The sequence below is a fragment of the Emydura macquarii genome, unplaced genomic scaffold, assembly GCF_026122565.2.
Source record: "Emydura macquarii macquarii isolate MOO-44397 ecotype Brisbane River unplaced genomic scaffold, CSIRO-AGI_Emac_v2 contig_3128, whole genome shotgun sequence".
NCBI classification, from domain to species: Eukaryota; Metazoa; Chordata; order Testudines; family Chelidae; genus Emydura; species Emydura macquarii.
In genome coordinates this window covers 6,188,856-6,203,320 of record NW_027133265.1, presented here as the reverse complement: position 1 = coordinate 6,203,320, position 14,465 = coordinate 6,188,856, and the positions used below count along the sequence as shown (strand labels likewise).

Below are 14,465 nucleotides of genomic sequence, written 5' to 3'. Positions count from 1 at the left end.
TCTCAACCATTTTCTTTCCGAGGGCCCCCTGCCCCCAACATGCTATAAAAACTCCATGGCCCACACAACTGTTTTCTGCCAGGACCAGCGTTAGGAGGTGCAAGCAGGGCAATTGCCCAGGGCCCCATGCCACAGGGGGCCTTGTGAAGCTCAGTGGATCGGGCTTTGGCTTCAGCCCCCAGCAACAGGGCTTCATCCCTGGTGAAGCAGCGGGGCTCTGGGGTTCCAGCCCCCACAGGACAGTAGGGCTCCAGCCAACGAGTCTAACATCAGCCCTGCTTGGTGAACACCCTGAAACCTGTTTGCGCTCCCTCCCAGTTGGGAACTGCTGCTCTGATCTTACAGATTGATTGTTTAAAAATTGGTTCCAGTATCTTTCCAGGTATCAGAGTTGCGCTGACTGGTCTATAATTTCTGGATCCTCCTTTGTTCTCCCTTTTAAAAGATAGGTACCATGTTGGCCCTGTTACACTCCTCCAGGACCTCACGCCTGTTCTCCAGGAGTTCTTGAAGATAACTGCTAGTGGTTCCAAGAATGCTTCAGTTAGTTCCTTAAATATCCTAGGATGAAATTCATCAGGCCCAGTTGACTTGAATATTCAAGCTTGCAACAAAAAGGGGTCCCTTTTTGTTAATATTACACATCTGGTCACAACTTTTTTAGAGAAGGCTGAAGCAAAATAGACTGCAGCCTGCTTGCTGTCATCTGTTATTAGCTCTCCTTCCCCGCTAAGTAATAGATCTACACTTTCCTTCATCTTCTCTTGCTCCTAATGGATTTATAGAATTTCTTCTTATTGCCCTTTTATCTAGGTGTAACATTTTATGCCTTAGGCTTTCTGGCTTTGTCCCTATATGCTTGTACTATTCTTTTGTACTCATCTTTAGCAATTATTCATGTTTTCACTTTTTGTAGGATTCCTTTTTGATTTTCAAGTAATTAAAGAGCACATTAATGGAGCTGTATTGTCCTATTATTCTTCCGATCTTTCCTTCACACTGAGAAAGTTTATTGTTGTGCCTTTAATATCATGTCTTTAGGAAACTGCTCTCCTGAACTGCTTTTTCCCTTAGATTTTTTCCCGATGGGATCTTCACCTATGAGTTCCGAGTTTAAGTGCCTTTTTGAAGTCCATTATCCTTACCCTGCCGCTCTCACTCCTTCCTTTCCCTAGCATCATAAAATCTATCATTTCATGATCACTTTCACCCAAATAGGTAAGGTTGCTATGGAAACATTATTTAAATTCTCAACCATTGATTTACTTATTTTGCATTAAAGAGATCAGTATTTACATTTCTTTAAATATTACAGGGATTTAATATAATTGCAAATTTGGAATTACTACTATTTACAGCGTGAGTGAAAGAGTTAAGACCCACAGTTCCCTTTAAAAAAAGATCACTTACCATACACGCAGCCTGGACAGCTTCTGAAACGTTGCCTGCATTTGGCTCACACCAAAAAACATGGCACTCAAAATGCTGGTTCCCCGTATCCATAATGAAGGCAAATGTATGGATATCCTTGCCCACTCCCATAAAGGATAGGAACCGAACACGACATTCCACCATAATTTGTTCTTCATTCTGGTTACAAAGCAATGATCACTCATCACTACAATGTATTCAATAGAGCTGGCTTGATTTATTTCATTTACATTTCTAAAATCCCTGGTGAAAACTGCAGCAGTAGTGCTGAACTCATTATTTATTTATATAGCATTAGTAATGTGCTACATGCTGACCTCAACTAACCTTTCTAAAGTACAAGCAGAAGAGAAAGACCAGAGTGACTGGTATTGGGCACACCACAAATATTAGGTAATTTCAGTTTAAAAAAAGAGAGACTGTAGTAAGTCTTCAAAAAAACAAACCAACCAAAATCTACAAAAAAAACACCTCCCATACTTATCCATGTTGAGTAGGGATGTTATCCTGGGGGCTAGCAGCAGACTAAAACAGACCTATTTCTTGAAAGTGTCACTACTGGTCTTCTGGGAAAGTGCTCTGTATAAAGCAGCAGCATGAAACAGAGACTAAAAGATTCCTTGTCCTTGCTAACCTGCAGAGGAGGGCAGAGCACATCTTATATTCAGAACTCTTGCCGAGGGTTTAGGCTTGTAGTATTTGGGGTTGAAAACCCCCAGGAAAAGGTAATGCTGATACTTATTTCTTTTTATATCTACTAAACATGTACAATTATTTCTAAAGGCATGTTTTGAAGGGGCAAATAAAACTGAGCCTAAGAGAAGTGACTGGTAAGAGCCTTTATATGCTGCATTTTAACATTAAACCAGGAGCTGAATTTTAAGATTTTTTTTTTAAATTTCGGCCTCTACTAAAAAGTCCTGTTGTGCATAGATTACGGTATTGGAGGGAAATGTAAAGTGAAAATAAGAGAGTAAACTCCAGTACAAACAAAAATTCTATTATAGATGGGGTCTTTCTAGCTTTCCGAGACTGCAGTATTAAAATCACTGTTAATCTGCTCCTAACAAGATATTTCTGCCTTACTCGTTCATTGATGACCGTCACAGTAGCATCAGCAACATTCATGGTAACTGGCATCCAGTCATCTTTGCTAGAAGCAGCCCTAAGGCTTTCTATGGCACTGTTCAGCGTATCCATACCTAAAACACAGAGGGAGGGAGCATGGGATTAAAAAAATGCATAACATGAATAAATAAAAAAACTAGAAGAAACTATTATTTTCACATGGAAGCACAGAAAAGAAGTTGCTTTAGATTTCTTAGCTAAAAACATTTTGATGACAGAAGATTTAAGAAAACAAATCATTAGCTCATGCTATCCTTTATTTTTCTTCACCTTGTAAAAACAGAATTAGTTGCCAATCTCCTCCTAGGAGATTTAAAGCACTGGGATGGCAGCTTTTCAGGTGGCACCCTTCTCCAGTCCTATGCACTCACAGCTCTCTTCTGACTTTTTAATTGCCACAGCTCATGTTGGGAGAGGATACTGCAAAGGACTCTGCCTCAGTGGCTTCTCAAAGCGTTCCAGTTGCGGAAGCACATGCCCAAGTGAGGCCATGAATGTTAGACAGCTGCATTCTCTTCTCTAGTATTGACCCCTGTGCATCAGGGACACAAGTACAGAGCGTTGTTGCTCCTTGCCCTCTTCTCCACCCGTGAACATGTAGCCAGAATCTAGCCCTGTTAGATTTTATGTAAGTCACTCCTACATCAGTTAAGAACAATGGTGTTACGTACCCACTGGCTTAGCTACAGGTAACATGCCCAAGTACTGGACATGGAACTTCTGTACCAGCTCTGTCTTTGGTGTTGGGAAATCTACTGCATGGGAAGAAAAAAAATCAACTGCTGTTTATCAACATTCACAGCACATAAAATACACTTTTATTGAACTGACAGAAGAAATCGTTTACCAAGTAATTTTACTCCGAAGGTACTATACTGCTTAAAAGAGATGTGCACTCCTCCTAGCTCATACAAGATGTTAAGTGATTTCTAGGGAAATTAAGGAGGAAGATGATACAACTTTTCTAATCCTTGTAAACTAAAAATGGATTGTGTTCAAACTACCAGGATATAAGACAATTTAGAAATGTGCATGAATGTGTCTCTAAGGTATGAGTACATATACAGGACTGGCCTCATATCCAGCACAGCCATGTCAAATTTGGACTCCAAGGGCTAGATCTACAAAGGGGACGTTGGCTCAGCATTGCAATACCTACCTTTGCATGCCCTACCTCCCAGTAGAACCCTTTGCCCTGACTTAGATGCCCAGGCTGCCTACACAGTGCATGGGGAGAGTTAGGATACTGAGGGGTTGTTTACATGGCGAGTTAATGCGCAGCAAACCAGGGTATGAATTTACAGTGCATCAGCGTGATGCATTCACCATTTGGACACTGCTACAGCGGTGGAGTCCTGGAGCGCGGATTAGCATGCTACGCTTTCAAACAGCAGAATGCTAAGATGCACCCTGAGACTTTCACTGTGATGTAGCAATGTCCACATGGCTTTCTACCACGCGGCAAGCTGGTGTGCTTTAAATTCGCTCGCCAAATAGTGACTCACTGGGTAGACAAGTCCTAAGAAGGGGATTCACAATGGCCAACATGCTGAACAGAGAGCTGTCTGGGGTAGCCAATAGGAAATGCTCAGGAGAGAGGAAGTTGGGCACCTTACTCTGGGCCAGATGGAAACACTTATCTCCACTTTGGATTCACAGCCACGGACCTGGGTTAGGCACCTAAGCCAAGTCAGTATGTTTTCAAGGAAATATGAGCATCAGTTCTCCTCCTTTTACTCAATATAGGCCAGAGGTCAGAGCACTCATCCAGAATGTGGGAGACCTCAGTTCAAATCCTCACTCTGACAGAGGAAAAGGGACTTGAACCCAGGTCTCCCATCTCTCAGGTGAGTGCCCTAACTGCTGGGTTATGTGGTATTCTAGGATGGGTCTTTTTCAATTTCTCTTGTTGAAACTGTTCCACTTGGTATGAACTAATTAAATAATCACTGGAGCAGGGACTGGAACCTGGGTCTCCCAGGCAGGTGCCCTAAGCACTGGGCTACAGAGTCATTCTCACTTTCTTTCGCTCTGATCTAATGAATATTTATGTTTTTCACAGCAAGTAGAATAGCTTCAACAGGAGATCCTGATTCCCTTTGTGAATCTAGCCCTGTGTTTTTAAACCATGCCTATTAACATGTCATCTATGTGCCAGGAGAAATCAATGTCTGTCTGAACAGCTGATGCAAATAAAAAAAACCCATGAACAACTTATAGGGGGTGTTTGAGATACTCAGTGCAGGAAAGTGGATTTAAAACATATACCATGCATTAGTTTACTGGAATATGTGTGTACGTCTCCTGGATTGCTTTCAACATATCAACCATGAAGCTAAGACAAAGAAACACAAACCCATTTTTCATTTACTACACACTAAACGGTGCAGCAGATAGTTGGCTGGAAGATTTGCTTGCCTTTGAAGCTCACATTGATGCTGAAACCAAGTAAGAGTTTGGATCTGCTATAACTCCTGTGAACCCATTGATTAATTGGAATATATTGTTTTTATGCAAATCTGGGGTATCATTGCCACTACTGTGTTGTGAAATTTACACATTTTGAAAAAAAACCAAAGGAAATTAACAAGTTGCCATAACAGATGGAACTGCATTACTGTCAACATTACCAATAAAAGCTTTTTGCTTTAACATCGTCAGATGCACTACTTAAAAGATAGTTAGCCTTCCTTTCAGCTCAGTTTTTGTTAAAAACAATATTAAGGGATGGTATCTAAAATTGGACCATAAAAAAAATTAATTCTGATAATACAGTACCTTGCAGAGGAACATCAAGGGTGACATTTGTCCGCTCTTGTAAAGAGCTACAAGCCACAGCTTTAGCATTCTTCCGTTCAGCCATAATCTGCAGAAGATGACAATAATACAGTATTTTTTCCCAATGTATAGCACAGTAGCAACTCCAGGTTTACTTTTCCTCTCATTACAACCCTAATCTGGGAAGTCTGCAATTAGTCAGAATCCATATGATCAAAAAAGATGCTAAAATTAATTTTCTTTCAGTTTATTTACAATTCTCTCTCTATTTGCAGGACTTTGAGCTACAAACGGATCTGAAAGACACATGAAGTGAAAATTAGCAGTTTAAAATGTTCCAAAACCACAGTGAGGAAGAGTGTAGAAACAAGTATAAATAAATCTATAAAAATAAAAAAGGAAAAGGCACTTGTCATCCCATGCACATTTCTGATCCACCTACTTACATCTACCATCCTGAGAGAAGTGTTACCATTATCACACTGGCTGTGCTGAAGTATAATGTAAAACTAACTTTTGTTTGTGTTTTAATAATAAAAAACCCCAGTGTTTAAAAAATGAAACTTTTGTTTAACGTTAAAGCAACTCTTACAAAACCTGTCTTTAAAATGCTACAGTCTGGTTTCCTTAAACTTTACCAAGTGGTCTAGTGGTCTGAGCACAGGACCAGGAGGCAGGAACACCCGCACTAAAATCATGGCTCTCACACTAGCGCCCTCTGTTTGTGATTATTATGCTTTGAGGTTGCTTTCTTTTATGAGCAGGGACGTGCACAGAAATAAAAATGTGGCCGCTTTTGTTCTGTGGGCATGTTCTGTGCATCCTGTGGCCAGAGGAGCTGGCTCTCTCCACCCCCATGGCACCAGGGCCTGATGGGCCAGAGGAGCTGTCAGCTCCCGTCCTGGTGTCAGAGCAGCTTGCTCTCCCCACCTTGGCCCGGCCTCAAGGGAGTTCTGTGTCCCCGCCGATTGGGGTGGGGGGAGACATGTGCCCCTGCTTGCCCCCCTTGTGTTTATGAGACAATATTCATATCCTGGGTTGAATAAAATGAGAGCTATTGCTGAGAGTTTAACATCTTAGGAATAAGGTCCTGATTCAGTAGAATAAGTCCATCCAATCATATTTAAGAACATGCTTAATTGCTTTGCTGACTCAGGGCCATAACTATGATTGAGGGCTTGTCTACACAGGGGGTTTAACCCACACTAACTCAGGCTGTTTGGTCTGAAAATACCTGTGTACACACAACATACCTCTTTAGAGTGCATTAACTCCACATTTACCACAAACTCTGGCGTCCTCTTTCAAGTTGGATGCAAACATGTTCTGCAGTCCCAGGACAATACAGGGTGCTGAGAACACCAGCATGTGTTCCCGGCTACATCCCCGTAGCCAGGCTCCAGATGCCATTCCCCTCCTCAGCCCATGTTCAGGCAGAGAAAGCAATTGCACCTGGGAGGCTAGCTCTTTTGAGTCATCTAACACCCCTGAGCCACCATACTCAGCACTGGAAGGCGGATGAACAAGAGGCGGCAGACGCAAGACATATACTCATCTGTGAACCGGACCACCTCCTATTGTTGTTTGCTGCCCTCCACTGCACTGTGTCGCTTTAAAAGCTGTCGTTCGTTGTTGTTTTAATTAAAGATTTATTTCTGCTTGTTATATACATTGTTGTTCAATAATAAAAACCCATTAAAATTCACTAATAACAAATCTGCAATGCTTGGTACACAGACAAACCACCCAGAAAAGAAACTGCAATGCTCACAATCCAGCCCCCATCTGCCTTCTGCCCCCAGGAAAACTCTTTGATGTACAGCTGCATATTTCCAAGCCCTGAAACGCAAAGTAAGAGCAACAGGCCTCCCTGACAGCATTACCCTGGCTGTTTCCATTTTTTAGTGGATGCCGTGCTGACTGCACGAGCCACTGAGCTAGTCTCTGCACCTCAGCATCCCATCCCAAAGTTAAGGCTTTCTCCCTTACTCATCTATTGTGCAAAATATAATATGCAGCTATAACTGACTGACTGAACAGCACCACTTTCCTTCACATGGTCAAATGCACCCTCTGCTGTCATTCTGCACAGGGCCAGTCTTGGGGAAAGTGGTGCCCCTGGCTCCGCTGACTCCCCAAGTCCCGTCCCCCCACTGACTCCCCAGGCTCCCCCCCACCATCACCCCGGGCCCTGCTACCTCTCTCCCCTCATTGCCCTGAGCTCCCTTCTGTGGCCCTGCACCCAGACCTGCCCTGTTCCTTGGCTCTTGACCACAATGCCATGCCCGCCCATAAGGATGGCCCTGATTCTGCAGCTCTTGAGGCAAAAGTTACAGTTCCTGCCTACTGTTCAAGTGGCCCATGAATGGCTTCACTAGCCAGGGAAGCAAAGAATAAACTGACTCTGCAAGGATAACTGGCGCAATCTCCATACCATCAATGTCCATAGTGATCCTGGGGACCAACTGTCCTGTATTCAGTAAGGTAACCGGAGCTAAGTTATGGAAGATCCTAGCAGTGCAAACCTTTCTAGATCACCCTGGATTTATGTTCGTGAACCTGCCATGCTGGTCAACCAGGCCTTGGAGCAGCACGGAGAAGTATACCCTTTCTGTTTATAAACTCTAAGCCCTGGCAAACTTTAGGGAGACAGTTTGGGAACCCCCTGTGTACAAAGCGATCATTACCAACAGGAATGGTACAACAGTACTCATTGCACTTACAACCCCTCACACACCTGCATGACAATGGCCCCAACAGTCAATCTCCCTATGCTGAATTGGTCGGCTATGGACCAGTAACATTAGGGGTTGGCTGACTTCCAAATGGCAATGGCAACCTGCTTCTCAATGGCTGTGGGGTAACGCATGATGGTACACTGCTGCTGCAGTTCCAGGGCTAGTTCAGCATAAATGTCAAAGAAGGTTGCCTTTGCCATCTTGGTCATCCCTGATCTACAGAACAATCCTTTCCACCAACTGTTGCTGCTTTCCTGAGTCCAGAAAAAGTGGTGCACTCTGTGAAGCTGCTCCAGGAAGACCTTGTGTGGTAGCAGTTGCCTGCCTTCATCTTTGTCTTCTTCACCTTGTCCTTCTTCCTCCACTGCTGCAGGAAGCTCTGCTGCTTCAGACATATCTGCTTGTCGGTGCAGCAGGCAAAGTTCAAAACCGAAGCCACCCATCTCCAGGAGCTCAAATAAAGCTCAGACAGCCTTTGTCTATTCACATTTGCCAGCACAGCGGCACAGAGAATTCTTGGGTCTGTGCTGAGCACCAGCAATTTGAGAATGGCACTAGCCCACCCAGAGAGAAAGAGAGAGAGAAAGCACGGGACAAAGAGGGGAAACAGGATTTTTTTCAATGTGTCCCAAAGTCCCAGAATTCCACTATGCATCCCACAACATGCAATGAGAAAAATCCCAGAATGCATACAGCTCATCAGCAAAGCAAAGAACCATGGGATACTCTCTAAGAATGCCACATGCTTAGTACGCGCCAACCCCCCACCAAGTGTACACGATGAGTGAACTGAATGAGGGCATTGCTGTCTTGTGTGCATGCTATTAGTACAGCTTATGTATTGCATGCCAACTAGTGTGCACCAACTCAGTGTGAACTAACTCCCTCATGTAGACAAGGCCTGAGTTAGCAGAAAGCACCCTCCAGTTGCTTTAGTACTACGTTTTGAAGGGGGTCACAGTTAACTCTTTTTAAAAACAAAATAAAAACAAATGAACACTTCCCTCATGAAGTTGCCAAGGTCACGCATCTCACACATCTGGCAGCCCACCTGAAATTGCACCTTTCGGCTGCCAGAGACTGCTGTGTTGCCTGCTGAGCAGGCAGCCAGACAACTCTTTCCCTGCTCACCCTGCTGCAGCCAGAAACAAGGAGAGGTGATGGCTGGAGGAGAAAGTGTTGGGGTCAGCAACCAAGATGAGGGGCCCATTGCCAGTTCCAGGCTTCCTTAGCCCATCCTTGCTGTACCCAGTTGCCCCAGGTTTGCCCTAGCACTAAGCTTCCTGCTACCCGAACAGCCCCTGCCCACCAGAGCCCAGGAGCTACCTACCCCACAGCAGCTCCTCAAGCACCCACCCAGCCAGAATTGCCAGGTTTTGCACAGTTACATGACCTCCTTCTGCCACTGCTTATGGCAGGGCATGGTCCCCCTAAACTTAAGTTTACAGTTATATGGAGGCATAGAGTTGAATGCCAGAAGCAGATCATCTAGTCTGAGCTCATGCATATTACAGGCCACCAACACCACCCAGCACCCACACACTAAATCCAAAATGAGACTGAAGTATTGCAGCCCACAGGAGACTGGACTATAGTGTCCCACAGGCAGAGAAGAGGAGGGACCAAGGTGCACCAGAACTCAAGGCCCCTGCAGTGACAGGGAAAGAATTAAATGAGATACACCCAGATAATCCTGGCAAGTGACCCGCACCCACGCACTGCAGGCGAAGGTGAAAAATCCCCAAGGTCATGGTCAGTCTGACGACCTGGGGGAAAATTTCTTCCTGACCCCACATAATGTAACTGTGGAGGTTCTCGTTTTCCCTAGAGAAGCGTTTAATTCTTTTTTCATCTCACTATGCTCTCTATTAAGCCTTTTATATAAACCCGCGGAACTCACTGGCAGAAGACAATTTCGTATTGTATTAACAATAATTCCTTTTAGCAGATTTTCACTTTTTAAATTTCAATTTCATTTGGATGCTCTTGTATTTTGCAATGGGGCAAATAAAAGAACCTGGTTTACAGTACTTTTCTGAGCTAATCATTATGTGTACCTCTATTTTAGCCTCTATAATTATCACAGTTAGCACCCAATTGCATAACTGATCAATAAACCTGCCATATGTTACCAATCTGCATCTGAGGAGAATTTTTACATTTTCCCACTTCGGTGTGTAAGTTGAAAATGGGACCATAGCCTTTAAACTGCAAAGGTCTAAACCAGTCTAGTTACAGATGACCTTTTCATCTCAACTGAGAGATGCTAACCTGTTGGAGCCATACTATATACATTCTTTCCATCCTTCCTCACACGAGTCATTCCCTTACACCGCACAACACAAAACGGGGGATTAAATGTGCAACATGCAAATCAATACATTAAATAACTTGCATAAAACAGCACGAAGAGCAGAATAAAATTTGTCAACTATGCCTGTCAACTATACCTGTTTGCAACTCACGGACTGCAAGACTCAAAAAAATCAGACAGTTAAACTGACCATAAACAAAGGGAAACAAATTCCATTGATTTTCATTCTCCTAGCTGAGAAAAATGTACAAAGCAAATGCAAATATACCTCCAGACACAAAATGTAAACTGTTTTTTCAAATTTAAAGTTTTAATAATAACCCAAGCTGCTGTTATTAAGATAGGCAACTAAATGTGTTTTATTTTGGGAGTATCCCTTTAAATATTTACATTTTAAATAGAAGAAAAAACAAATCACAAAAATGGTTTTTTAAAGGGACATGACCAACCTGAACATTAATGGAGTTTCAATAAGAGTTAAAAATTACACTGGTTCAGTTCCCCTGCCAATTTCTATAGTTTTTTAGTCAGATTTTCCTATTTTGTTAAAGTCTTTACTCTGCCTTATTACTGAAGGAAAGACCCAGACAAACAAAAAAGGGCACTGATTAACCGACCATTCAGGGGAACAGAGTATTCGTCAAACTCACAGTGTAAACCCTGGGTAATGAATGAATTTTTGTATAGATCCAAATTTCTTGTCAAGGTATATTCAAGGTCCAGACACCAGAGAAAATAATTTAAAAAAACTCAATGATGATAAAGATAAATAAATAAAAGGATTTTGGGGTCTGTTCAAAAGCAACTGGCAGTCCAGTTTTGACTTGAAGTCCACTTATTGACTATTCCTGATGTAAACCAACTGATAACAGAGAAATGTTTCTCTCTAATCTCTTTCAGTTACAGGAATCTCATGTATTACTTGAAACAGAAGTAGGAAAAAAAAAATTCAGGGAAGAGCAATTTTTAAGTCAATGGTGTCACTTTACCAGATTTTTTGCAAGGTATGTTTTATTTAGCCACGATGCTATTCACCATTCCTATTTGTTTGCAATAAATTTTATTACAACTGTTCCAGTGAGAACCCCACAACTTCCACTTTATGACATAAAAAACGTCTTTAAGCTCTACATATATTGGTCAAATCTATAACAGACACTGTGGCCTTCAAATCTAAATGTTCTTCTTCCAATAGCTCATTGATGCCATTCACGCCCCTTCCTTTACAAACTCTTAGAGCTACACCATTTCTCATTGTTAGCGCCATAGACTAACAGCATAAGGCCACCAATTAGTGCTGCTTATATAGTAGCAGTTCTAAGAAGCATTCAAGAAGTTAATGAATGAATGAGTTGTTATAATCCACTTGCCTTAGAACAGATTTCATGCAGACTTGTTGCGATGGCTTTCGCAGGCGTGTCACATCGAAACACGTGACATTTCAAAATCCTGGTGTCTTTGTCTCTTGCTACATAAGCAAAGTCTCTGTGCAGACAAAATGAATTAACACATTAGAAATAGCAGCATCTAAAAAATAGCAAGTTCTTTAATTTAAGAAGCATATGTCTGAGTTGTCAGAGAAGAAAATCTGTGCTTCAGCCAAAACAGCTACACAACAAATAGGCATTAACTTGACAACTGCATATCCACGGAACACATTACCAATCTCTGACGCTTAACTCTATAAAGAGTTCATTACAACTTTCTAACACTGAAAACTCATTGCGTTTATAACCCATAAATCCAACAAATCGTAAATGCACAGGGAAATATAAAAAAATATTGCATTAAATACATAAAGAATAAAGACAGCTAAAGAAGAGGGAAAACAGTGTGCTTTTCTGGAAAGATTCGTATTCAACTTCTAAATGCTAGAAAATAAGACAAGCACACAGCGAACCAGCTGAATAAAAGCCGTATTTCAAAAAATTAGAGAATGCTTTAAATATGCAGACAGTAATTAGAAATATGATTGCATAAGGGAGATGTGTGTCTGCTGAGCTTCACTCACATTAATTGACCTACATTTCTGACCTTACTACTTTTTCAAATGTTAAATAACTTTAAAGTAAATGCCATGTAACAAAATAATAACACTAAGCACGGCGGTCAGAGTGCTGAAGTTCTAATTCAGCCTCACAACCATTCTGGGATGGAGGAATTTCTGTTTACCTACCTTACAGGTGGGAACCCGGAGGCACAACTCGCCCTGCAGTGTAGGCAGCTCATATAGCTGCAGGACTGAAGGGGCAGCAGACAATTCAGGCAAAGCAAACCCTTTTTTTCTGCTTCAACTACCTTTCTCTGCAGCCTTCACTCTCCTACATTTTTCCCCTTCCTCATTATGTGCTGCCCCCTCAGCACACAGACACTAGCCTTTGCCACTCCCTTGTCTACACTAAAAAAATATATAATGACCGCGGTGGCTGATGTCCACACTGCTCTCCTTTGGTTGGTGGAGGGTGTCCTCTACAGGAGCACTTCCACAGGCCTAAGGGGCAGCATGGGGAACTGAGAGCCCCATCTCTTAGCTCCCTGCCGGGAGCCCACAGGCTGTTGGGATCTCAGTGGGCTGCCCCACTACTTCCTGGTCCCAGTCAGGAGCCCGGGGCAGCCGCATGGGGACTTCTCCCCTCCCTGGTCTGAGCAGGGAGAAGCCCTTCCCCGCTCTGTCAATTTCACGGCTCAGCCATGTAATTGACATGGCTGCCTGGGTGGGGAGCAGGTGGAAAAACCCCTCGACTTCTGGCCCTGGCTCCCAGAGGAACCAGAAATCAGCAGTCCCAGCTTCTCAGCCAGGAGCCAGGCTGCAGCCACCCATGTCCCGACTCGCAGCCGGGAGCTGGGAACCAGCCGCCCCAGCTTGCAGTAGCAGGGGCTTCTTGCCCCACTCCCAGCTGGAAGTGGGAACCAGCAGCCCCAGCTTTCTTGTCAATTTCACCACTCCAGTGGAGCAGTCAAACTGACAAGAATGACAGCCCTTCCAATGCTTTAAGGGGACGCAGTATCTCCACTGACACTGTTGCCCTAGCACTGCCGACAAAAGCCCTTACACCTCTCATCGAGGTGGTTTTATTTTGTCAAAAAAACAGGGCAGTTTTGTTGGAGGGGGAAGGGGGAGTGATTGCAGCATGTACACCAGCACTGCTTTGTCGAGAAAAGCCGACTTTTGTTGACAAAACTCTCTAGTGTAGATCAGGCTATTAGTCAACACTCCCTGCCAACTGCAAATTTCTTCCTTGTCCCTCACCCACAGCAGAATGGGCCGGCTGACTAGAATTCAACAAGACCCCCAATCACTCCATCAGTACGAAGAAACTCTTTAATGCCTTTCCCCTCAGAGGGGGACTGATGACAAGTAGGCCAGCCCAGCAGCTCCACCATTAAGAAAATGGAGAAGGAGCCTCCAGATGGGAAAATCTAACCCTTTTTCGCTAGTGCATACAGTGGGCCAAAACTTCAGTGGATATAAATTAGTGAAGCTCCCTCCCAACCCAATATCTCAAAAGTAGAACTCTAAATTGGTTGCATTCAGTAGGCCTCAAGGTGAACTGAGAGAGAGGGGTATATTTAACTATGCTACCTTTAAAAAAAATCATCATTTACAGAAAAAATGAACTGACTGCTACATTAAACCACCATGAATTTTCCCTCTTTTGTGATGGGGCCAGGCACATTAATAAAGGCTACTGGTGCAGCCCTGAAGGGTTTGAAGGCACCCGTTTTGTAAGCATTTAGGATCCCACAGTCATCCAAACACCTCTATGAGCTCTGGTGGGTACTGGAATAGGAAGTACGTATTTCTAGACATTCTGAAGATTGGTGGGTTTTTTTTAATTTAATTTCCCACCTTCCAAACATTTTCGGTTTTTTTTAAACCTACAATTCTGAATATCCTTACCTCCAGATATTTTGTATCTTGTTATAACTGCAATGTTCTAGTAGTGCTCTTTTAAATGAATGGATATGGATTTACAACCAGACCTCTATCTTAGAGTTTCTGATTAGGAATACTTTCTCAATCTCCCTCTCTCTTCCCTCCTTCCTGCACCTTGTGTGAAAAAGATCATTGGTAA

At 43.1% G+C, this 14,465-nt stretch overlaps 1 protein-coding gene across 13 annotated transcripts in view; it reads right to left on the bottom strand.

The window, feature by feature from the left end:
* The window catches only part of APBB2 (amyloid beta precursor protein binding family B member 2), a 317,656-nt gene that overhangs the window by 5,491 nt on the left and 297,700 nt on the right, over positions 1 to 14,465 (bottom strand). For all 13 annotated transcript variants that reach the window (XM_067531218.1, XM_067531217.1, XM_067531229.1 and 10 more), the window contains 5 exons: positions 11,760 to 11,874; positions 5,338 to 5,425; positions 3,231 to 3,314; positions 2,518 to 2,633; positions 1,411 to 1,590 (listed from right to left, as the gene is read on the bottom strand). In XM_067531218.1, the coding sequence (XP_067387319.1) occupies positions 1,411 to 1,590; positions 2,518 to 2,633; positions 3,231 to 3,314; positions 5,338 to 5,425; positions 11,760 to 11,874 (583 nt within the window). The remainder of the gene's footprint in view (positions 1 to 1,410; positions 1,591 to 2,517; positions 2,634 to 3,230; positions 3,315 to 5,337; positions 5,426 to 11,759; positions 11,875 to 14,465) is intronic.